We start from the raw sequence: 27,500 nt of genomic DNA on the forward strand, positions 1-27,500 counted from the left end.
GCAATAGTATATGCACTTAGAAAATTTAGAGTTTATTTGTTAGGGAGGAAATTTACAATCTACACAGATCATAATTTTCATGCTTTCATTAGGACCTGTAAATTGATTTTGGGTCGCTTGTGCGGTGGATACTGGTAATCCAAGAGTACGACTTCGAAGTGGTTTATATAGCAGGGAGTCAGAATGCCTTTGCAGACTACATGAGTAGACACACAGCTGACATGCAAGGGGAGGTAAGAAATGAAGAGAAGGAGGGAATACTAATATGTAACTTCAGGACGGAAGACTGTAAGCAAGAAAAATTAAGACTCTTAAAAATGTGAGAAGAACAGCTCAAGGACAAAGAATTGAGAGAGATTAAACTAGAATTGGAAGGACAAGGAAAAGACATACTTCAGGGGAGTAAGAAATATAAATTGATAGGAGACTTGGTGTCCAGAGAGGATTTTAAGGGGCGCTAGAAGGTGGTAGTACCACAGTCCCTCAGGTCAGATATAATTTGGTTTTACCACATCGAGCTGGGCCACTTTGGAGCAGAGAAGGTACTGGATGCCATACAGAAGAATTACATCTGGAAGAATATGGGAAGAGACATTAGTACGACTTTGGCAAAGTGTGATTCCTGTCAAAGAAATAAACATCCTAACCGTTATCTGGAGGGCCGAGGCAAGCGGTAGTGACGGATGGACATGGATAGTTGTTTGTGTAGATTTGTATGGTCCTCTTCTCAAAACTAAGTATGGATATCAGTACATATTTGTTGTTATTTACTCGTTCACCAAGTATGTCAAATTGTATCCACTGTGTAAGGGCACTGCAGGGGCCTGTATGGGGAAAATTCTGGACAGAAACATACCGGAGTTCGGTAAACCAAAAATAATCTTATCGGATCGTGGATCCCAATTTACTTCACGTATCTGGAGGGACGGACTGAGTGATATTGGGGTTAGCATACGTTACTCCTCCATTCGATATCCTCAGGGAAATATGTCTGAGAGGGTAATGCATGAGCTTGGCCGCATGTTTCGCACATACATTAGTGAAATTCTTGGTTTAACTACGTGGAAAATGTGGGACACTGGTCCAATGTAACAAGACATTACAGCACTGGATTAACTCCAATCGAGCTGCAGCTAGGTCATAATCCTGAACAGGAATTGGCTAGGGTTCTAGGACTTTCCACATGCGAAGATGCACCAAAGGAATTGGTGATTAATTTAGCGAGGCAGAATTTAAGGAATGCAGCTGATAGGAGGATGATGCTGCAGAGGATGCATCATGCAGATAGTTTTGAAGTAGGGGAGGAGATGTTACTAAAGGTTCCACACATTTCATCTGCAGACAATAAGGAAACTTGCAAGTTTTTTAAAATGTATCAGGGACCTTACACAATAGGTAAGAAAATTGGCAGGTGTGCTAATCACCTATTGAATAACAAAGGTGACATGATTGGTACACACAATATTCACTATCATAAGACGTATGTAAGGTGAAGTAATTAAGTTCAGATGTTCTGTGTATGTCAACAAGAATGTTTATAGTTTCTTTAATATCTTGATTGAATTTGAATGGCAGTGTAGACTTCTGTTCTGAAAAGACTGTGATTTGCTCAGATGTATTGCAAATATATCTTCACAAATCAAGGAGAGGTATTGTACAAGGGCAGATCAGAAAATAAGTTGCACTTCCCAGTTATGGCCATTTATTTCATCACCTATACAACAGCAACAGACTGTAACGACAAACATTGTAACATCACTTTTCCACATAGTTTCCAAGAGACTCCAACAATTTCTGCGAATGCACAACCAACTTGTCAATACCGGATGCATAGAAATTTCCTCCAGCGTTCTGCAACCACTCGGAGACAGCGGCCTTTACCTCCTTATCGGTCTAAAAATGTCGACCACCGAGCTCCGTTTTGAGCTTACCGAACAGATGAAAGTAACATGACGCTACGTCGGGACTGTAGGGTGGATGTTGCCAGACCCCCTACTTGAAACGCTTGCAGCAGTTCTCTTGTTTAACGGGCCTTGTGAGGTGTTGCGTTATTGTGCAACAAAATCACACCGGTGCTCAATTTCCCCCGGCGCTTCTCTTTAATTGCTTTATGCAGCCGTGTTGATCATCGTTCCTTTCGGCATGAATTCAACGTGCAACAAACCCTCCATGTCAAAGAACACTGTCGCACTAACCTTACCGGCTGAAGGTTGAACCTTGGCCTTCTTTCGTTGTGGTGATGAGGGGTGCACCCATTCCATTGATGTTCGCTTTGTATTGGGGGTGAAGTGGTGGACCCACGTTTCGTCGCCTGTGACGATTCGTCGCAGAAATCCGTTGCCGTCTGCGGCATAGCATTGCAAAAATGCCAGGGAGGATTGGAAACGTCCCTTGTGCTCATCGGCGAGAAGACGTGGGACCCATCCTTGACACAGCTTACAATATCCAAGGTTCTCGTGAACAATGGCAAACACACTGCCATACGAGTTGTTCAGCTGCGCTGCGATTTATCTCAGTTTAATGCGCCGGTTCTGTCTAATGATATAGCAGATATCTTGGATTCTGGAGGTCAAATGGACTGTATCGCGATTGACCTGCCTAAAGCATTTGATAGGGTGAATCATGGGAGACTACTGGCAAAAATGAGTGCAATTGGACTAGACAAAAGAGTGACTGAATGGGTTGCTATATTTCTGGAAAACAGATCTCAGAGAATTAGAGTAGGTGAAGCTTTATCTGACCCTGTAATAATTAAGAGGGGAATTCCTCAAGGCAGTATTATTGGACCTTTATGTTTTCTTATATATATAAATGATATGAGTAAAGGAGTGGAATCGGAGGTAAGGCTTTTTGCGGATGATGTTATTCTCTACAGAGTGATAAATAAGTTACAAGATTGTGAGCAATTGCAACGTGACCTCAAAAATGTTGTGAGATGGACACCAGGCAATGGTATATTGATAAACGGGGTTAAATGTCAGGTTGTGAGTTTCACAAATAGGAAAAGTCCTCTCAGTTTTAATTACTGCGTTGACGGGGTGAAAGTTCCTTTTGGGGATCATTGTAAGTATCTAGGTGTTAATATAAGGACAGACTTTCATTGGGGTAATCACATAAATATGATTGTAAATAAAGGGTACAGATCTCTGCACATGGTTATGAGGGTGTTTAGGGCTTGTAGTAAGGATGTAAAGGCGAGGGCATACAAGTCTCTGGTAAGACCAACTAGAGTATTGTTCCAGTGTATGGGACCCTCAACAGGATTACCTGATTCAAGAACTGGAAAAAATCCAAAGAAAAGCAGCTCGATTTGTTCTGGGTGATTTCCGACAAAAGAGTAGCATTACAAAAATGTTGCAATGTTTGGGTTGGGAAGAACTGAGAGAAAGAAGAAGAGCTGCTCGACTAAGTGGTATGTTGCAGGTTATAAATTTCATCTTCTTTGTCCGTATTGAAGATCTACTTGTGATACAAATTCTTATAAAAATGTGTTAATTACCACCTATTCAATACAATAATAACATAGTACAAACTTACATATTTATTAAGATGTTTATATGGTACATGTTTCGCTCCTTTTTCATGAGCATCATCAGCCAACTACCATTCACTTAAGGTCGTATAAGATCATGAAACAATTCTTTTGGATCAAGATTATTCCTATAAAACTAATTGACAAATCTTATAACATCTTAAAAGTCACACAACAATAAAATTATGTCTTTAAGTTAAAACTTTTTGTCTAAAATCTATCTAAGTCTAACATTTTATTGACGAAACTCATCTGGTGAACATATTTTAAAAAGTTTAAAAAATAAAAAATAAATAGAAAATAAAAACTTTTGAGATCTGGCTAATTGTATTGATTCATGTTGCTTAACTTGTATGATTGTCGTTAAAACTTCGTAAACTATATTGACAATTTTCTGCAGTTGATAATTGTCTATGTTAAGGACATTTGATTTGTTCTCATTGCTGGAGTAACATTTATACAAATGTATTGGCATTAATTTTATATTGTCAATAGGATAATATTGTTCGTGAACAAACTTGTTGACGAAACACTTTCTAATGTGATATTGGATTTAAAATGTTCTCGTACATTCCATAATGGCTTGTTGGTATATTTTTCTTTCTGCTGCATAATTGTATAGTGTTACTCCTAGCCTCTTGAGAACTACTTGTTGTTCTGTTTGCACTTCTTGTATTATATGAGTGAGTGTGGATGAGTTTACGTTTTGGCGGGGAGTGGGCCATACTTATATAGTGAAAAAAAAATGTATTGATGGTTTTTAGTTGTTTGTATATTTGCCCTTTGTAAACGGCAAACAGGAGTGGGTCTCATCAAGTGATGATTATTGTTGGTGTTAGTCATATATTTTTTATTATTTTGGGAGTAAAGTCATGGAATAAAACTTGCAGTAAATCTTTTACCAGTGGAGTAAGGATGAACCTGGCATGCAACCGAAATTTAATTTCAGGAGTAAACAGCAATGGGTAAGGTTATAAAATAAGTCTGGAGCTTCGTCAGCCTGATTACCGTCGCCTCAGGGGACGGAGTTGCTCATTGCCTTACAGAGTTAATTATTCCTGTAATTGCTTTTGCAGGTGGTGCCCAATCTTGTTATTTATACTTATCTTAGTAACCATTTATCCATTTAATAACTTCAATAGCTTGTAGGTGTTACACAGGTGGAAGTTTGTTTTACTGACTTAATGTAAATAAAATTTGATATGAGAAATAAAGCCGATTTCTTGCAATAACTGATGTGTTCCAAGCTGTCACTGGAGAATCCAGGTTATAAATTTATTTATTGGTTCCGTATTGAATTAAGATTACATATAATTTACAAAGTTTATTCCACCTACTCAATACCGTACAATAATTGCAATGTCTATAAACACATTACAATATGTTATCAAGGTACTAGTTTCGACCCTATGTGGGTCATCATCAGCCAAGTTTTATGCCTAGATATTTTGTGTAGAGTCACTCTCGTGCTCTCAAACATCTGAGCTACATAGTAAAACTGTCCCATCAAAGATGGTGCAGTAATGGCCATGACAACACATCGCCAATAGACCATCAGTGGCCAGGCCCTTCGACTGTTGATTCTGTGTCTCGTATACTTTCGCAGTGGACCTGTCTGTCAAGTTGTTTATCCCTTTGTTGCCTGACGGTACTTTAAAGTACCATCTCATATTTCATGGCTTTGGAATTATTCAGCAAATCCTACCCTTGTATTTTCCTCATGGTACTTTCAAGTACCTAATTCTTGAAGCAAAGATATTTCATTTTTGATGTTGCTATTGATGAAAAACGCGGGAGATCGTTTTATTCTTAGGAGTGTAGTCATAGTGTTACCACTGAAAACAAATGACATTTTGATTGATTATTTCTTAGCCCTATTGTTACATTCGACCTGCAAGTGATCTTAGTATATGTAAGTATGCTTCTGTAATGCAATAAAATACTCAAATTGATGAAATTTACAATTGGTGTGGATATATAGCTAGTAAATGGCGAGGTACTTAGAAGTACCGTCAGGCCATATGGAGGGTCTCATTTTAGTCATATCCAAAACTGAAAGTAATGCTTTACTGATGCAAAATATTTGGTATTTATGAAGTTTTCTTCAATAATTTAAGAATATTTATCCAAATATTAAGACATACCGCATCTCAAATAAAAGTACTAGTATCTATTGCATTACTAGTATGCAATACATGTGAAAAAGCAGCCTGGTTGACTGATAATGATATAATCGATGAGTTGATGATTTTGTTCAAGGGAAGGAGTAGTATCAAGCAGTACATTCCCATGAAACCAATAAAAAGGGGTTATAAACTGTGGTGCATTGCAGATCAGAGGGGGTACATTCTAAAATTTGACATCTATCAAGTCAATCAATCAATACTGATCTGCATTTAGGGCAGTCGCCCAGGTGGCAGATTCCCTATCTGTTGCTTTCCTAGCCTTTTCCTAAATGATTTCAAAGAAATTGGAAATTTATTGAACATCTCCCTTGGTAAGTTATTCCAATCCCTAACTCCCCTTCCTATAAATGAATATTTGCCCCAGTTTGTCCTCTTGAATTCCAACTTTATCTTCATATCGTGATCTTTCCTACTTGAAGAATCAGGCCCTAGAACAAGAATTCCAGAATTATGGGCTTGGGGAAAATTGTTTTGCTGAGCCTATCAAAGCCATTCTGGGGACAACAACACAGAAAATTGTACTTTGATAACTATTTTACTTGCCTCCCACTTCTTGAAAAGTTCAAAGAGGAAAATACTCTAGCATGTGGAACCATTAGAATGACTAGAAAGGGAATCCCACAGAATTTTATGCCTAAAAAAGAAATGAAAAGGGGGTGTTCTCACCATAGAATTTCTTCGAAGGACATCAGTGTTTTTCTATGGAAAGACAGTAAAGGTGTGTGCTTAGCATCTAATTTCCATGGAACAGAAGCCACAACTGTTTCTAGGAAACAGAAGGATGGAAGTAATGGTACTGTTGATTGTCCGGTTGTTGTGCAAGACTACAATGCACACATGGGTGGAGTGGACCATGCTGACAGACTTCGAGGCGTATATGGTTTAGACCATCGATCCAAAAAATGGTGGTATAGATTATTTTGTGGAATGATTGAGATAGCATTTGCCATTGCCTACATCATATACTGTAATCTGCATGAAAAAGTCCCTCTAATGTCATTCTGGCGCAATGTGGCCCTAGGACTGCTCGACCAGAAAGAAATTCCTCTTCCAGGAAAACTTTCACGTGATATGAGGTCACCAAAGTCACCAGAGCAAAACTTGTCTACCAAAAAGGAGGAAAACAGAATATTCTGTGCCCAGTGATGTCAGACTAAGTAATCGTGGAAATCATTTTGTTGTTTTTGTAAAAGATCGTGGTCGATGTGAGGTGTGTTCCAGAAAGAAGATGCAATCAAGACCGCATTCAAAGTGTACTACATGTAGTGTTTTTCTTGACTGCAATGAAAAAAGGAACTGCTTAGCAGAGTATCATTATGTGTCAGCTGTATAGGATGTATGCAAGATGTTCTACCATATGAACAATAATATTAGGAAACTTCACTCTTATTACACATATTTGCTTTAAATTTTACTTTTACATTTTTGTAATAGTTTTAGGTATGAAAAACATGTTCTAATAATATTTTGAGACAATAAATGTGATATAATTCCAAAATGTGAACATTCTTATCTACCCGAATATAAAGCCTCCTATATGCCTGACGGTACCTAAAAGTACCAGGCCCCAAAAACATACCAAAAAATTAAAATTATGATTTGAAAGTATTATCATTTACTATTTGAACATATTCCATTAGAATAAGGTGAAAAAATCAAGTATACTTATTATTTTTCACTATTCAGGCAACAAAGGGTTATTGTGAGTGTTGTGTATGCTTCGCTGTAACAGTGCGACTGTGTGAATTGTGTTATTTAATATTGTGACTTTTAAAAAAAAAAACTGTAAACAATGTCCAAGAAGAGACTGTACAATGATGACTACAATAAATATGCCTTCACAGACGTTGAACGGAACGGAATACAATCTGCCACTGTGTTCTGAGTAACGATGCAATGAGGCCTGTGCATTTGGAGAGACATTTAAACATGAATCATTCAGGCTTAAAAGACAAACCCACAGAATTTTTTGCAACTAAATTCAACTCACTAAAACGTATGAAATTAGATTCATCGGGTACTTTTAACCAAGAAAATGAGAAAGCAGGGGAAGCATCATATGAACTAGCTCTTCTGTTTCCCAAGGCCAAAAAACACACACAATTGGAGAAACATTAGTAAAGCCATGTATGTTATTAGCCGCAAATATAGTTTTGGGTGAAGGGAGTCGGCAGAAATTGTCTAAAATTTCTCTTTCTGATAACACAGTTGAGTGCAGACTTCAAGAAATGTCAGAAGACATAAAAATGCAAATTTTGGAGAAGGTGAAAGAATCTACAGTGTTTTCAATTCATTGTAATGAGACAACCGATGTGGCCCATTGTTGTTAACTGATTGTATATTGTCAATTTGTTCACAGTGGAATTTTAAGAGAAGAAATGTTATTCTCCCAATGTTTGAAAACAACTTTGAAAGCTTGTGATGTGTTTTCTGCCATAATTAGTTCTTTTCAAGAACATAGACTTTCCTGGGAAAATGTAGTGGGTGTATGTAATGATGGTGCACCTGCTATGATTGGGTCACGTTCTGGGTTTCTCAAATTGGCCAAAGATAAAAATTCAAACATCATGGGAACCCACTTTATAATTCACAGGCAGGCTTTGGCAGCCAAAACCTTGCCCCAAGAGTTTAATAACACTCTAGAAGTTGCTATAAGAATTGTGAACTCAGTGAAGACAAGTTCTTTACAGACAAGATTGTTTGAAGCCCTTTGTGTTGACCTTCAAGCCGATCACAAAACTCTCCTTTTCCACACAGAGGTTTGCTGGCTATCAAAAGGGAATATGTTGGCTTGGCTGTTTGAATAAAAATCTGAAGTTGAAATTTTTCTTCTTGGTGAAGGTAAGCACGATCTGTATGAAGTGTTTACTGATGCCAATTTTATCATCTCATTGGCAATCTGCAATTTTTTTGAATCTTTGAACAGTTTGAACTTAAAGCTCCAAGGCAAAAACTCCAATATTATGCTTGCTTATGATGCCATCAGAGCTTTCCTGGAAAAAATACAGTTATGGAAATGCCGGCTTTACTTGAACAACTTCTCATCCTTTCATTGCCTTAATGAAATTTTGCCAAAAAATTAATGTGATTGTAATAAACTTCAGGTACAAATTCAGTTACATTTGAATTCCCTGGCACAAGAATTCAATTTCTACTTTCCTGACATCTCGTCAGATGAATGGTCCTGGATGTTAACAAGAAATCCGTTTACCATTGACTTTGAAGCGCTGTCGGCACAACTTCAAGAAGAAGCCATAGATTTGAGTGTGATTCAAAGCTAAAAGATGATTACAAAATATTTGGACTGGGCGACTTCTGGGTAAACTGTCTTGTAGTGTATCCTGAAATAGCCAAAGTAGCATTTAGTGTTATTGTCCCATTCCAATGATAGATTTATGCAAGTCAGGATTTTCAATGCTAAGTGTCATAAAATCAAAGCAGCGCTGTCAGCTTGATGTTGCAACTGATCTCCGTTGTGCTCTGTCAAATAACAAACCAAACATACCGAATCTTACCAAGAGAAAAAGGTGTCAACCCTCTCACTGACATTTGTTGATTAATTTGAGGATTTATTGTAAAAGTGTGTTCTTTGTATTGAGCTCAAATGAAGTTAGTATGCCATAGATATAAAACGCCTACTTCATATTATTTTTTTCATAAATAATTGAATAATGGAATAATCCATTATGTAGTGTCATTAGGTTAGGTCTATATACTGCACGTCAGTTTATCAGGGATTTTATAGAAGCGATGGTGGGGGTGGGGGGTAGATCAGCTGGCAAAGGTTGGGAACCACTGCTCTAACCAATGGATAAATAATGGAAATATCCAGCTCAAATTATTATTCTTATTATTATGACTTGTGAAGTGTAGCTATGAAGTTGTTTACATCTATTAGTACTAGTATCGTTTACGTAGTTCTGTACGGACTTTATTTGGTACAAATCATGACCCTATTATTTGTGAGGTTATGTCATGAAACATTTGCTGCATGTATATTAATACGAGGTTATTTAAGGTAAGAACACATAATTAATAGTACATAACTAGGGGCCGTATTTTTTGGTAATAATGATATGCACGAGTTTTTTTGGTATCTTCTTTCTTGTCTATACATGACTTCCCAGGTACTAAAAATACCGTATTTTAGCAAAATGAACTCACGAAACATCGTGAAATCTGATTTATTGCGCAAATTGTGCAAATAATCACGAAATATACACCACTTCCTGCGAAAAATGAGAAATGGCACCGGAAGAGCTCTCGAATAAACGTTTATATACTTCTAAGAACTTGACTCCAGTTAATTGAAGGAACAAGAATCCACCTGATCGATACTTTCACTTTTATTTAGCCTTAGGCTATTTCAATAGACATTAGATTAAAAGTTCAGAACATGTTTCGAATGCGTTGCATTCATCATCAGCTGCTTGCATTTGGCAAAAGTAAAAATTAGCTAAAAACAGTCTCACAATTTTCTTAAAACCTTAAAAACAAGTGTTAGTAGTGCGTGTGTGAATGGATGGGGGGGGGGAAGAGGGGGGGGGGGATGCATTGAAGGCGTTTGTTACTTAAACTAAGACTTATTATTAAAAATCTTAATGTTAAAAACACTAATGGACTAAAATACAGTTCACTATGAGTCTTGTGAATTTTCCATGAGTTCGTTGATTACTGAAGAACTTGTATGCACTATGTGAAGTATTTCTGTTGAGCTATTAGTAAAAAGTTTCCTTGAGAAGGCATCCGGTGTTTTCACGTCTCTTATCTCCTGTTGAGTGGAGAGGTGTGGCTTGTTTCAAATATGAAGTTTGCTAATTTGTAGTTTGTATGAAAACAGTTGGATCGTCTGTATCACGATCTGTAACTGGCAGGAAAAATGCGGCTGTTAGTTGGAGTTTGAAAGACGTAACGGATAATAAGTCTTTAAATGTAGGAAAGTATAAAAGTATGAACTTACCCTTGTCTTGCGTGTTAGTTTAACTTCCCGTGCTGCGGGAGTGGGTTTAATCCGGCTGCCTTCAGCCTTGTATTGTAATTGTGTGTTGTAGTTCGTGAGTTAACCTGGTTAGGAGGGAGGGGAAATGCGGACGCATCGTCATTTGCTATATCGGGCGGGGAGGAGGTTACTGCTTGTGACGTATCGGCCTTGTGATTGCTTGAAGTATGCGCTGGGCGTGTTTGCTTCCTTCGTAATAACTCAATGTATCTCAGTATGCATTCAAATAAGGGGTTCCTCTGTTCGTTTACTTCATTCAAATTCTTGTCCTTATTAAATGACTTGTCTAGAAGGATATGAATATTTTCCAGACTGTTCATTAACCTTCCCTTGTTTAGCGTATTGAGAATTAATAGGTCTTGTTTAATGTCTGTGAATCTATGGCCTGTTTCACTCATGTGTACTCCCATTGCTGAGAATCTTTTATGTTTCTCCGCGTTGACGTGTTCTAAGTACCTTATTGTGAAGTTACGTCCAGATTGCCCTATGTATGTGGCCTTGCACTGATTGCATGTCAGTTTATAAACACCTGAATCCTGGAACCGCTCCTCGCTATTTTGATTGACCATATTGTGGTTGAAAAATTTTGTCTTGTATTGTTAGTCGTCGAGAACGCTATTTTTATGTCATGCTTCTTGAATAAATTGGTAATTGCATAAATGTTGGGATTGTTGAAGGTGAACCTTACGTACTTTTTTGTTTGCTCTGATTGTTTTGTTAAGTTTGTTTGTAGTTTATGCTTGCGTTTGGCAATTAATCCGTTAATGGTTTTTAAGTTAAAACCATTAATAAGGGCCTGCTGTCGAATGAAGGCTAATTCTTTATTTCTCTCTTTGTTGTTTAACGGGATTTCAAAAGCTCTGTTGATAAAACTGTGATACGCTGATTTTTTGTGTGAATCGGGGTGTAGGGAGTTACTATGAATGGTTGTTGGGGTGAATGTAGGTTTTCTATAAATACTAAAGTGAAATTCGTTGTCTTTTTTAGTTGTGGTCACGTCTAAAAAATTAATCGAACCATTTTCTTCTTCTTCGACCGTAAACTGTATACTGGGATCCTTGTCAATTATGGCGTACGTATCATCAACGTAGCGTACCCATAAATCAAGTCCTTGGATATGGTCTATAATGTAGGAATGTTCCAAGTAATCCAAGTAAATGTTTGCTAGTATGCCCGAGGCTGGAGCGCCCATGGGGAGGCCATCCTGCCGATAAATCTTACCGTTAAACATAAAATAGTTCTGACTAAGGACGAATTCAAGGATAACCATAAATTCTTCTATTTTGGGTATGCTTACCTTTTTGTGTTCTAATAGGTTGGTTTTTATGATTTTAATAGCCTTCTCTATGGGGATATTGGTGTACATATCTTTTATATCGAAGGAACATACTGTGTGAGAGGATTTGAGTTTGAAGTCCTTAATTCTCTTGCAGAAATCGCTAGAATTTTTTACGGCTGTGTTGGCGTAGTAGACGTAATTTTGTGTTAAAAATCTATGAATGTATTGCGATGTTTTGTATGTAGGGCTCTTACGAAAGTTGATTATCGGTCTAATAGGTATGTCTTTTTTATGCAATTTGGGCAAAGCTCTTGCAGTAGGGAGTCCTGGGTTCATATTAATCAGCTTTTGTGATTCCTGCTCACTAAGAAGAAAGGTACTTTGTTTGAGTATACTTTTCAAGTTTCTCTGAATCTTTAGGGTGGGATCTTTACTCACTATTTTAAACTTGTTGTTATTAAAAAAGGTTTCGGTTTTCTCAATGTAATCGGATTTGTTCAGAATAACTATTGATTCTCCCTTATCTGCCTTGGTTACGACTACGTCGCTTTGCTTGATTTTCCGTTGTAATTCGTTATTTGCTCGAGTGTTATGGATGTTATTCTTAAAACCGTTTATGAGGGACGGAATTTTTCTCTTAGCCTCATATCTCAAATCGTTCTGTATTTCAAATGGAAGGGTCTGAATGGCTGCTTCGGTTTCTGCTAAGGTAAGGGTTAACTCCTTACTTCTATTAGTAGCCTGCCAATTATATTTCGGGCCTTTACTCAAAATTTGCAATTCCTGTTCTGTAAAAACAGTTTTTGATAAATTTTCGACAGCAGGTGGGTGTGTGATTTGTCTAGTTGCTGATTTAAACTTTAACTCGTTCCCCTTCTTCGAACGATCTTCTTTTAGATTATCTAACTTATTATTTAAAGTAACCTGTTTCTTATCCATTAACTTTTCTATTTTATTTCTGCTAAATATGAGGAAAGAATTCCATTCTAACGGTAAAAGGGTGGTTGCCGCTTTGAGATGAGTGGTGTATAGTTCGTGATTAAGAAATTGTTTCTTTTTATACATGAATTTAATTTCCCTCTTTAACCAGGTTCGATTGACCATTTTTTGGGTTGCTGAGTGGTATTCTGAATGCAATTTTTTTTTTGAGTTCCTTTTAGAAATTTAGGTATTAGGCCATTTTTAAGGCATTCCTTAAGAAAAACTATGTCTTTGCTGACTTTCGCTATTTTTACCTTTAACTTTAAGTAGGTGTTCGCAATATTTCCTGCCTGGTTGGCGTTCGTGTTACATACTATCCACTTCATATCCGTATCGACTATAAGATCCAATTAATTGAAGGAACAAGAATCCACCTGATCGATACTTTCACTTTTATTTAGCCTTAGGCTATTTCAATAGACATTAGATTAAAAGTTCAGAACATGTTTCGAATGCGTTGCATTCATCATCAGCTGCTTGCATTTGGCAAAAGTAAAAATTAGCTAAAAACAGTCTCACAATTTTCTTAAAACCTTAAAAACAAGTGTTAGTAGTGCGTGTGTGAATGGATGGGGGGGGGGGGGGGAAGAGGGGGGGGGGGGGATGCATTGAAGGCGTTTGTTAGTTAAACTAAGACTTATTATTAAAAATCTTAATGTTAAAAACACTGATGGACTAAAATACAGTTCACTATGAGTCTTGTGAATTTTCCATGAGTTCGTTGATTACTGAAGAACTTGTATGCACTATGTGAAGTATTTCTGTTGAGCTATTAGTAAAAAGTTTCCTTGAGAAGGCATCCGGCAACCTGGTTAAAGAGGGAAATTAAATTCATGTATAAAAAGAAACAATTTCTTAATCACGAACTATACACCACTCATCTCAAAGCGGCAACCACCCTTTTACCGTTAGAATGGAATTCTTTCCTCATATTTAGCAGAAATAAAATAGAAAAGTTAATGGATAAGAAACAGGTTACTTTAAATAATAAGTTAGATAATCTAAAAGAAGATCGCTCGAAGAAGGGGAACGAGTTAAAGTTTAAATCAGCAACTAGACAAATCACACACCCACCTGCTGTCGAAAATTTATCAAAAACTGTTTTTACAGAACAGGAATTGTAAATTTTGAGTAAAGGCCCGAAATATAATTGGCAGGCTACTAATAGAAGTAAGGAGTTAACCCTTACCTTAGCAGAAACCGAAGCAGCCATTCAGACCCTTCCATTTGAAATACAGAACGATTTGAGATATGAGGCTAAGAGAAAAATTCCGTCCCTCATAAACGGTTTTAAGAATAACATCCATAACACTCGAGCAAATAACGAATTACAACGGAAAATCAAGCAAAGCGACGTAGTCGTAACCAAGGCAGATAAGGGAGAATCAATAGTTATTCTGAACAAATCCGATTACATTGAGAAAACTGAAACCTTTTTTAATAACAACAAGTTTAAAATAGTGAGTAAAGATCCCACCCTAAAGATTCAGAGAAACTTGAAAAGTATACTCAAACAAAGTACCTTTCTTCTTAGTGAGCAGGAATCACAAAAGCTGATTAATATGAACCCAGGACTCCCTACTGCAAGAGCTTTGCCCAAATTGCATAAAAAAGACATACCTATTAGACCGATAATCAACTTTCATAAGAGCCCTACATACAAAACATCGCAATACATTCATAGATTTTTAACACAAAATTACGTCTACTACGCCAACACAGCCGTAAAAAATTCTAGCGATTTCTGCAAGAGAATTAAGGACTTCAAACTCAAATCCTCTCACACAGTATGTTCCTTCGATATAAAAGATATGTACACCAATATCCCCATAGAGAAGACTATTAAAATCATAAAAACCAACCTATTAGAACAAAAAAAGGTAAGCATACCCGAAATAGAAGAATTTATGGTTATCCTTGAATTCGTCCTTAGTCAGAACTATTTTATGTTTAACGGTAAGATTTATCAGCAGGATGGCCTCCCCATGGGCGCTCCAGCCTCGGGCATACTAGCAAACATTTACTTGGATTACTTGGAACATTCCTACATTATAGACCATATCCAAGGACTTGATTTATGGGTACGCTACGTTGATGATACGTACGCCATAATTGACAAGGATCATAATGACAGTTCTAGCATTTTACACATGTTGAACACCTTAGACCCCAATATACAGTTTACGGTCGAAGAAGAAGAAAATGGTTCGATTAATTTTTTAGACGTGACCACAACTAAAAAAGACAACGAATTTCACTTTAGTATTTATAGAAAACCTACATTCACCCCAACAACCATTCATAGTAACTCCCTACACCCCGATTCACACAAAAAATCAGCGTATCACAGTTTTATCAACAGAGCTTTTGAAATCCCGTTAAACAACAAAGAGAGAAATAAAGAATTAGCCTTCATTCGACAGCAGGCCCTTATTAATGGTTTTAACTTAAAAACCATTAACGGATTAATTGCCAAACGCAAGCATAAACTACAAACAAACTTAACAAAACAATCAGAGCAAACAAAAAAGTACGTAAGGTTCACCTTCAACAATCCCAACATTTATGCAATTACCAATTTATTCAAGAAGCATGACATAAAAATAGCGTTCTCGACGACTAACAATACAAGACAAAAATTTTTCAACCACAATATGGTCAATCAAAATAGCGAGGAGCGGTTCCAGGATTCAGGTGTTTATAAACTGACATGCAATCAGTGCAAGGCCACATACATAGGGCAATCTGGACGTAACTTCACAATAAGGTACTTAGAACACGTCAACGCGGAGAAACATAAAAGATTCTCAGCAATGGGAGTACACATGAGTGAAACAGGCCATAGATTCACAGACATTAAACAAGACCTATTAATTCTCAATACGCTAAACAAGGGAAGGTTAATGAACAGTCTGGAAAATATTCATATCCTTCTAGACAAGTCATTTAATAAGGACAAGAATTTGAATGAAGTAAACGAACAGAGGAACCCCTTATTTGAATGCATACTGAGATACATTGAGTTATTACGAAGGAAGCAAACACGCCCAGCGCATACTTCAAGCAATCACAAGGCCGATACGTCACAAGCAGTAACCTCCTCCCCGCCCGATATAGCAAATGACGACGCGTCCGCATTTCCCCTCCCTCCTAACCAGGTTAACTCACGAACTACAGCACACAGTTACAATACAAGGCTGAAGGCAGCCGGATTAAACCCACTCCCGCAGCACGGGAAGTTAAACTAACACGCAAGACAAGGGTAAGTTCATACTTTTATACTTTCCTACATTTAAAGACTTATTATCCGTTACGTCTTTCAAACTCCAACTAACAGCCGCATTTTTCCTGCCAGTTACAGATCGTGATACAGACGATCCAACTGTTTTCATACAAACTACAAATTAGCAAACTTCATATTCGAAACAAGCCACACCTCTCCACTCAACAGGAGATAAGAGACGTGAAAACACCGGATGCCTTCTCAAGGAAACTTTTTACTAATAGCTCAACAGAAATACTTCACATAGTGCATACAAGTTCTTCAGTAATCAACGAACTCATGGAAAATTCACAAGACTCATAGTGAACTGTATTTTAGTCCATCAGTGTTTTTAACATTAAGATTTTTAATAATAAGTCTTAGTTTAACTAACAAACGCCTTCAATGCATCCCCCCCCCCCTCTTCCCCCCCCCCCCCCATCCATTCACACACGCACTACTAACACTTGTTTTTAAGGTTTTAAGAAAATTGTGAGACTGTTTTTAGCTAATTTTTTACTTTTGCCAAATGCAAGCAGCTGATGATGAATGCAACGCATTCGAAACATGTTCTGAACTTTTAATCTAATGTCTATTGAAATAGCCTAAGGCTAAATAAAAGTGAAAGTATCGATCAGGTGGATTCTTGTTCCTTCAATTAATTGGATCTTATAGTCGATACGGATATGAAGTGGATAGTATGTAACAAGAACTTGACTATCGTAGTTTCCTTCTCATTTGCTTGATAGCGCTGTATATTCTCCACACAAATGCACACAAAGCGCTACGCACTGTGTATCGAAAGTATGTGTATTTAGTTCTGCGATCTCTAAGACATTGCAAGCCGTCCACTCATGATCGTATTGATGAGTACAATCAACAAATTAATTTAAAAACCACCTAATCGATACTTTATTTTTTTGTTTGGGCAAAATTAAAAATACATTAGCACACACAGAACATCAATTAGGTGGTTTTTAAATTAATTTGTTGATATCTAAGACAGTCGATAAAAATCAACATCTGTTGTCGATTAGAGCAAATAGCATTGTGTTCGTAACAAGATACAAGACAGGTCGTTGATACAGCAGTGCGCAATGAGCGTTTGTTACTTACGAACATTTAACGGCAAATGTCCAACATTTAAGTATAAAAATGCCGAAAACTGAAGTCACAACAGGTTTTTTGAGGGCCGAGGAATACAACAGTGAAGGGTTCTATGTATTTAATGCTGCAAGAAAGATTCTAATGTATCAATAATGTACCAGTAATATTCGTAAAGTGGAAACATGCGATATACACAGCAGAGAATCAGATTGAAGCAAATTAACATAATTCTAAGCGGCAAATAACAATCGGCTATACTTTACAGATTGTAAAGGTGTTGAAAGATTGTAGAGAGCAATTTGTAATAGAAAAAAAAAAAAAAAAAAGCATTCATGCAAGCCAACATTCCTGTAGAAAAATAGGATAATCCTACCATGAGGAAGAGAATGAATATAAAAGGAAAGATAAATAATACTCTCTTACTGTAAAATATGACGGTATTGGTAGGCCTATTGTAAATAAATTGCCTGTTTGAGTGGTAATGATGTTATTGTTTTTATGTCCCACTAACCACTTTTACGTTTTCTGGAGACGCTGAGATACCGGAATGTTGTCCTTCAGGAGTTCTTTTTATGTGCCAGTAAACTAGTGACACGAGGCTGACGTACTTGAGCTCCTTCAAATACCACCGGACTGAGGCAGGATCGAACCTGCCAAATTGGGGTCAGAAAGCCAGCCCCTTAACCATCTGAGCTACTCATCACCGACCGGGAAAAAGTGTATATCCATAAACATCTTCCAGAGCTATATAACTTTGCAAAATGCAATGAAAGCACATCTGGTTGAGGAAGTGAAAGAAGACAGTGTTAAAAAAGTTTTAGGATGTTTTATAAAAGACCACAGTGAATTTGCATCCAAGTGTTCGCAAGCATTATGGTTTCCAACGTCTAATGTGGTCAGCGAGAGGAGCTTCTTTGCTTACACAAAGACACTTTCTGACTGTCGCACAACTCTGCATCCTGATAATGTTGAAACCATGCTTAGTCTGTACTTTGGAGGCAAGTAATTCAACGTCTAAAAATGTAGGCTATGTATAAATGTATATCACAGGGCAGATCACCTAACTTCATTTCAAAGTATCAGTGATTTATATATTTATTTCTATAGCAATCTGCATATTTGGTTTTTCTAATATTTAATAACAATGATACATTACAAGAGTTTATTTTAAAACCCCTTATCACAAAATTAGTTACATTTACCCCATACGCTACTACAAGGAAGATTTCGCAGGAAATATCGATCAGTATAACCATTTATTTCAAGAAATACCTACCCAAATAGTGTCGGTTATAACACCGAAATCAACAGTTTTATTTCACCAAAAAATAAGGCCCCTTTACTAACTTATTATCACCTTTATATATTACGTATAAATACAATGCAATATTGTGCAACAGATGGTAATTTACATCAAAGAAAGGACAATAAGTTCCACCTTTTCAATACTATATATTGTGTGAAAGTTTTACATTACAGTTAAAACATCACAACTTTTGTACATTCGGTACCGGTTTCGACAGATTCCCTGTCATCATCAGCCGAGAATAATTAAACAAAGACAAGTATAGATCATGATTCTTATGGTGTGATTACAATGGTGGATTAAAATATACATTATATGATTAAAATTATATATATATATACACAAATTAAAGGTAAGTAAAATGGGAATGGTAAACAAACATTTAGTCGAATGGTGTTCCACATAAAATATGTACAATAAAATTCGATTGGAGCTTCAACTTGGACTTAAGAATGGAAGAATTATATTAATGTTCAATGCAAGCAGAAATAGATGAGTTTTTTTTTTTTTTTTTTTTTTCCACTATGTATTGATGTTGATAGAATGTCCATCGAACAGTTCAATATGTCGATTTGTATTCTGGAATGGTTTACATTATTTTGAGGAATAGTAATTGAGGTTCTTGCTAAGGTGGTACTTGATGATCTTGTGTTGTAAGTTGTGAATACATAAATGATTTGTTTACCTTTTTAATGTGTCAAACATGGCTACATAACTTCAATGAACTGACTGGTCAAAAAGTTAAAATATTTCAGATTTAAGCCTACAATCAAATTTCACTATAGGCCCTAATTATATATTACAAGAACAAAATTTATTTTAACAAATTAACCTTTTAATTAGAAATATTAAGGTGTACACCTCATAGAACAATGACCATTCCCATTTTACTTACCTTTAATTTGTGTATATATATATACTAATTTAATCATATAATGTATATTTTAATCCACCATTGTAATCACACCATAAGAATCATGATCTATACTTGTCTTTGTTTAATTATTCTCGGCTGATGATGACAGGGAATCTGTCGAAACCGGTACCGAATGTACAAAAGTTGTGACGTTTTAACTGTAATGTAAAACTTTCACACAATATATAGTATTGAAAAGGTGGAACTTATTGTCCTTTCTTTGATGTAAATCTTGTTTCAATATGGAACCTAAATATGAAATTCTTAACGTTAAACAGATGGTAATAGTCCAGAATAACGTATCTTTGGCTCTAGAGGGTTACAGAAAGATCCATTCACTATAAATAGGCTATCGGAGACTCTCAAAATGACAAGAAAACATGTTGTGCTATATACTTCTAGAAGCTCAGCCAGGCAATGTATATAAAAATGCAGAGTTGAGGGTTGAGTGAAGTTGTTTTAGTGAGAGTGATGAGTGCAAGTCGTTAATCGAGTATGTGAATTTGTTGCGTTGGTTGACATGCAAGTGTTGCAGTCTCTTTCTGCTTTGTAACAGTCAAGTGTTTCAAAATGTTGGTTTATTGACATGTGTATAAAATTTGTAAATAAAAATAGTGTATATAATTCACAGCATCACGTGTGTGCATCTTTGTGGTGACGACAAAGCCATGTCAAATAAGTATCCATTCAATCTTGGTTTTTTAACTTGTGCCCTCTCAACCAAATGCCAAACAATAGTGACAGAATATATTTTGTTTAATTAACTCACCTAAAGATCCAGGCTTGCTGAGCGTTTTACTGGCAAGAGGAGTAATGGACTTTACAGTGTCTGACTGACTACGATAAAACTTGGCAGTGACAGCAGTCACTGCCCAACCAGCCCACGTAGCTGCAGCATTAGACAAACTAGGAGTAGCAGTATGAACATCAGCCTCTGGAAGAACAATTTAAGATGTGTACAAATATTTTAATAAATACCACAATAACAGATAAGAAAACAAAACAACAACAACAAAACAATTTGATTATAATGTAAGTAGATACCAAAGTCAGTTCCTCACATAATTCTTCATATTTTGAACAATGTGGAATATACAGAAAAGAATAATAAAAAATGAAGAAAGGATATAGACTGTACTGGGGTGGAGGTGTTACGTCACACCAACACAGATAGGTCTTATGGTAATGATGGGATAAGAAAGGGCTGGAAGTGGGAAGGAAGCAGCAGGTACATCCCCAGCATTTGCCTAGTATGAAAAAGGGGAAAACACGAATAACCATCTTCAGGGCTGCTGACAGTGGGGTTCGAACCCAGTATCTCCCGAATGCAAGCTGACAGCTGTGTGTCCCACACACCGAATTGTCAAGGTCCTTTGTAATAATAAAATGTTTATTCTAATTAACCTGTTCAATACATTATAATGTTGTCACATCTAAAATATCTTCATTAATTGACAGGTTATTTGTGGGACATGTTTCGCTCCTTTACAGAGCATCATCAGCCAGATCTGTATCTCGAAGAATGGTTATGTTTGTAAACAATGACTCCAGGCATATTGAAACAATTTTTCACAAACTTAAATCTCTCTTAGAATATCATAAAATACATAAACCTTGATTATGCCTTAATAACATGGGCTTAGTAGGAGATATACAATAAAATTGTGGTAGAATGAGTTATTCTAAAATACTTAAAACAAGTAGCATGTTTTACAACTTTGGAATAGGTGAAATTCAATCTTAAGAACTAAATTTGACAGTTTCTTTTTATTGAGATTTGGTTAAAAAGTTTTATATCCTTTAAAGTCTATAAAGATTCAAAGATCTCGTCAATTTTGATAAGTGAACTTGTTACAGTTTCAACCAAATCTGAATCTCGAAGAATGGTTATGTTTTAAACAATGACTCAAGAACTATTAAACTATTATTTCATAAATTCAAACTTAATTTACTAGAGTATCAAAAAATCAGAATCTTCGGTGACATGTCTTAATAACTTGGGTTTAGTAGGAGAGACACATTAAAATTGTGGTAGAATGAGTTGTTCTAAAATACTTAAAACAAGTAGCATGTCCAACATATTAGAAAGACTTGAAATTTAATTTTAAGAACTAAATTTGAAAATTAGTCACTTGCAATTGTCAAGGTCCTCCGCAAGCACAACATAAATCCGTGTTTGGCACCGTCACCACAATTGCTCAGTTTTGGTAAAAGCAAGGACTATTACACCCTGGGATGGATAAAATTCCCTGTACTTGTGGCAAGGTATATACTGGCCAAACATGCCAGTCCATTAGGACTCATATCAAGTAACACAAAATAAAATATCCGTCTCAACCAGCCAGACAAGTAAGCAATAGCTGAGCTTGGCCTATCGTCGGGTCATGATGTTGTGCTCCAAAATGTTTGAGCTCTTACTGACACTAAACACTACAGGTCTGGTATTGAACAGGAAGCTGTGGAAATACGTAAAAATCCGAACAATTTCAATAGGGGCTCTGGCTATCAGTTAAGTAATTTGTGGTTGCCAGCCGTTACGTAGGTAGTTCTCTTCCCTGTCCTTTCTGTACTATTTTGTTTCAGTGTTTTCCAACTTCGTATGTCCGTCATCACCAACCTCAACCTATGTCATGTCATACTTCCATAATGTGTGTACACAGGTTATGATTCCCCCACCATCATCTCACATCATTATCTCCACATACTTTCCTTCCATTCTCCAGCTCTGTTCTATTCTATCCTGGTGTATTTTGTTGCAGTTTATTTCATTTTGTTAGTTTCTATTTATTTCTTCTTTCACATTTGTTCCTGATTCGTTTGATGTCCTCTCTGATACTTCTCGCGCACACACGGAGTGACAGAACATCTTAATTTGAGCTTAGTGTTGTCGTCAGCTCCCGCTTGGAGCACTGAGCCAGCATACAGCGAGCCACCTGGTGACGAACGAGTGTATCACTACAGGTCCAACGGTAAATCATTCTTAAATTCAAACCTTTACTACTGTAGAAGACTTCCTCATGAACAATCAAGGTTTTTTTTCTGTAGATGCAGAGAAAGTTCACTGCGAAACATAAAGAGTTTCACTGTGTTTTCTTGACACAGCATAACCACAAAAGCCCATATCATGTCTACAAGTACGGGCCGCAAAAGTATCAATGTGAACAATAATAAATCCCATGTTAATAGAGAGGGAGAAACATGTCATGGTGACAAGAAAGTTGTATTTTGAAAGATGTTGTGTACCATTTTATGCAATTTCGGAAGGCCTCAAGGAAAATAATGTTACAATGTTACCGAAGGACAAAAGTCATTGTCTTTATTTTGATAGAGTAGAATCTGTTTATTTTGTTCTGACTTGAACAATTGACTGAGTTGATATTTAAAATTATCAATTTGGACTGGAGAAGAATAAGGTTAATTATGATTGGACAAAAATATTACTACTATTACAAAGATTTAAAATATAGGCATATGAAGAACATGAACTCTAAAGAAAAATTACTGAAATAAATTGTAATGCCATTTAAAAAAGTGTAAGTGTGTGTAACTAGAATTTGAAAACTTCAGAAGGGTCTTTGTTTTTGAGGCAGCCTGTACTGCACGTGCAGTTTCCGCCGATGAAACTTTTGTGCCGCAACTGAAATGCTGTAGAACTTGTAAAAACCTTATAATCAAAAATGTAGAATTCTTATTTGTCACACCGGGTGAGCTGGCCGTGCGGTTAGAAGTGCATAGCTGTGAGCTTGCATCTGGGAAATAGTGGGTTCGAACCCCACTGTTGGTAGCCCTGAAGATGGTTTTCTGTGGTTTCCCATTTTCACACCAGGCAAATGCTGGGGCTATACCTTAATTAAGGCCACGGCCACTTCCTTCCCAATCCTAGCCCTCTCCTAGCCGATCGTCGCCATAAAACCTATCTGTGTCAGTGAGACGTAAAACAATTAGCAAGTAGCTTATTGGTCACAATAACAACTACTTCAATTGGTTGCAATAACAACCATTTTAATTGGTGAATATCGAGACCCAGGGAAATTCTGTGTCCCTATTGGTTACTTTGTGATCGGTCCATTTCTGGCCTCCGCCGGCTTCGTGTGTGCGATGTGTGTGCTCTGGGTCTTTAACCTCCAGGCGCTCACGCATGCGACAATTGGACCGCACATTTTAAATTTTTGATACTACAGCTTCATGGCAGTAGGCAGACCAGTGAGAGCTACTGCTAATTCTGAACTATAATTTGCGCCATCTGATCGCACAATTGGCTAATTTCTGTCTTTTAAGTGTTCAGTGTGAAAATGAGTGATCTCACGAGTGGACACTAAGTGCGGTCCAGAAGCCGTTGCACAAGCGCAATTGTTCTAGAATCCGCAGTGCAAGTGACAATGTAATTATATATATTTTACTTTCTAATTCTATTTCCTCAGTGGTTTTTTTTTTTTTTTTTTTTTTTTCTTATCAGTTTGCTGTTTAGATAAAGTATATTGGTGGTAGGTGATAGAGGGAGAAGGGTTTAAAAATAGCATTGGTCCATCTTTACAGGGAACTATTATCAAATCCTGATGCAATTTTTCGGACTCTCCAAGAGTTGTCATCAGATGAAGAGAGGGATGCGGAAATATTGGACGATCCTCTTTACATGATTTTGATTTCTGTCAAGAAAGGAAACCATGCTAATAGCCTAGAATATTTGGGCTCAGATGGGACTGGCAGTATGACGAATCTTTGGACCGATTTCAGCAATGTGACCACGGATAACTACTTCAGCAACTATCCCTTGGCTGAACACCTGTTGGAAAATGGGCTGACTTCCTTGGGAACCTTGAAGAAAAATTAAAAAAAGAGATACCAAATTCCTTAAGGACAAATCATGTGAAGCTGAGTCGAGTATGTGCGGCTTCCAGTTTAGTGTCTTTCCTCACAAAGAAAAAGAAGGCTGTTTTCTACTGTCTTCAGTGGATGATACTAATAAGCTGGACCATGAAACAAAGAAACTCTTGCAGATCACTGTCTACAATTCAACAAGGGGAAGTGTTGACACTGTTGACTTGCTTTGTTCGACACATAACACCTCTAGAAAAACAAAAAGATTGCCAATGGCAGTGTTTTCCGTAAACATTATATTGTAGATATCAATTACTACAAAATTTTCCTTTCAAATTGCTCAAAGGTGTTTTGCCGGAGAATGGAATACCTCTACAAATTAGCTACGAGCCTGATGGAGGAAAACTTAAGGAATAGGACAAAGATATCTAGTCTCACTAAGCAAATTTTCCTTTCTCTATCAAAATGCAAGAAAGAGTTGAATCCTCAAATGCCAGCTCCGAATACCAAAACATTTTGTTACATATGTGGAAGCCAAAGAAACAATAAGACCGATGTCACATGGGATACATGCCTAAAACATGTGTGCAAGAATCACAGCCAATATCGAGTTACCTGTGAGACCTGCCACAGTAATACCGAGGAAGAATCTTATTTCTCGTTTCTTATATGACATTGTACTTTTCCATTGTTTTAATTCAGGAGTGAGCCGTTTCATTGCAGTGTTGATGTTACTTTGTTGCAAATTATTTATATTTCAACAGGTTCCTTGTGATGCCAAGTCAGGTTTATAATTTTATTGTTTGAATTACTTATTCTGGTTCTACTATTTTGTTTTCATATTACTATTTCTAGTTCAGTATTTAATTAAACATACTTTCATATCTGCCTCATATGTGCCTTTTATCATTTATCCAATTTACACCATAATAAAATATTTTAACACAGAAAAATGCCAACTTTTCTCATGCGGTCCAATTGCTGCAACGCGAGCACTTTTCGCGCCTGGAGGTTAAAATCTGACCGACCTAGCGAGCGGACGCGCTCAGTGTCTGCCCTATCTCGGGGTTGCTGGCCTCTCACGGTAAGTGCTAAGTTTTTGCGTCTGATTTAATTTACATTATTTATTGTGTTTCGGCCCTCTCTCATTTAATGTAACTTTTCATGGTAATGTAAAATTTTGTTCTGCGTGTGGGAGTTTACTCTAGACATCTGCATTCACCAAATTTGAGCATCTGTATGACTTAGCTGTTAAGCTAGTCCGCAACGTGTTGTTTTAGGAGGCAATCATCTTTTCAGGCTCAGTATTTTGTAATTAAAAGTAAATGTAACTTTCTTTCTTGAATAGCGGTATTGTACAACACATTAATTTTTGATTCTTTCGAGCATGCCTCCATTCACCGTGTCAACTTCTACGTTAAAGTTCATTTCTTGTTGACTGAAGAGCTTGATTAGATTAGGGTTTTGGTCTTATGGTTTAAATGAATATCTTTTGATTTAAGTGTTCTGAATTGTCATATACTATGGTCATTTGTCTGTTTTGTTTTGATTTTATAAACATTTTGTTAATCATTACTAATTTCAGGGTGATTATCGAGAAACTTTACTTCCCCATAACAATATACTTTCCCACGGACCTCAATAGGGCTCCTGCCACTTCCATCATGTCCTGAACCCCACTGTCGGCAGCCCTGGTTTTCCGTCGTTTCCCATTTTCACACCAAGCAAATGCTGGGCCTGTACCTTGATTAAGGCCACGGCTGCTTCCTTCCCATTCCTCGGCATTTCCTGCCCATTGTCGCCATAAGACCTATCTGTGTCGGTGTGACATAAAGCAAAATAGCAACAAAAAAACTTCCATGTCCTTTCCGTAGTTGTCGTTTGAACTATCTGTAAGTTAAGTTTTGTCTCACGTATGGTTTTGAATTGCGTATGTTTGGTTTTTCATATATTTATAAGTTTACCAACTCATTTCCATCGTTTTATGTTTTCGAATTAACACCCGCCACCACATTGGTAGCAGAGCGTGATTATGAAATAAGGGAGGTTGACGATAATCGTACTCAGATAACTTTAGTCCACACTACATTTATTGGTCTCAAGTCATTATAACCATGTGGCTGTTGCTGTAAATGGTGAGAAGTGTAAATTAATTGATGACATGTTTCTTTTATAGGTTGTAAGTACTGATTGTGCATTTCTAATACCTGTTTATATGTGTTGCTTTTTCATATTTGCATCCCATGAGAGCTGCCAATTATCTCTGAGAAGGCATCTGAATGTGTTCGGCATTTTGTCCGTCAGGCGGTATCTGTGTTTTGCTGTTTGTAACCTGTAATTGCCTAAACTGTTGGACGAAATGATAAGTCATTGTCTATAATAAATTATTTCAGTTTCATTGTCAATTTTCACTAAGTTTTCCTTGTAGCAAGCCTTCTGCTAACCACGTGTTTCCTTTAAGTCAAATTATCACATTGCGTGTGCCGTGTTCGAATTCTGTAAGTCTTCTCTAATAAGTTTCAATGTGTGTTTGATCATTTAAAGTTTTCTCGATCCGTGTGTCTCTATCGTAACATCTGTGTGATTACCGGTTGCTTTAGGCTATGTCATTCATCTATGACAAGTGTTGTACTTCTTCGTGTGACTGGACGTTATCTCTCGAACAGCTGAAGTAAGAATCTGTGCTGAAGACGCCTGAGTGCTTAACCCACTGCGAGTTGTGCACACCTTACATCTTAGAGTTATCTTGTGTCACGTTCTGTTTGTTCTTCTTCAGATTATGTAAATTACAGTGTTGAGTTTTATACTGGTCAAGGTGTTCGGGTTAATAATTTTTAACATGGAGTCTCATTGGAGTTCTTTTTTTTTTTTTTTTTTTTTTTTTGGTTAAACATCTGTTTTGGTAAAGTTTAAGCAACAATTTTTAGGTTAATGTTCATAATTTTTTGTCGATCTTTTGAGAGTTTTCTGTTTTATAAATTTGGTGTTTCAGCAAATTATTTTCAAAATTTATATCTTGTCACCTGCTGTGCTTTCTTCAGTATTATTCTTTGTGTGTGTTTATTTTAAGATTATCTGTTACATCGTGTTTGGGCTTAGTGTACATCTAAATTT

General features: G+C 36.8%; 1 protein-coding gene across 1 annotated transcript in view; it reads right to left on the reverse strand.

Annotated features, from left to right (window-relative positions):
- yata (N-terminal kinase-like protein yata) overlaps positions 1-27,500 on the reverse strand; it is an 882,319-nt gene that overhangs the window by 342,444 nt on the left and 512,375 nt on the right. The window contains exon 12 of the mRNA XM_067140315.2: positions 20,338-20,502. Coding sequence (XP_066996416.2) covers positions 20,338-20,502 — 165 coding nt within the window. The remainder of the gene's footprint in view (positions 1-20,337; positions 20,503-27,500) is intronic.

The sequence above is a fragment of the Anabrus simplex genome, chromosome 2 (genome assembly GCF_040414725.1).
Source record: "Anabrus simplex isolate iqAnaSimp1 chromosome 2, ASM4041472v1, whole genome shotgun sequence".
Lineage (NCBI taxonomy): Eukaryota > Metazoa > Arthropoda > Insecta > Orthoptera > Tettigoniidae > Anabrus > Anabrus simplex.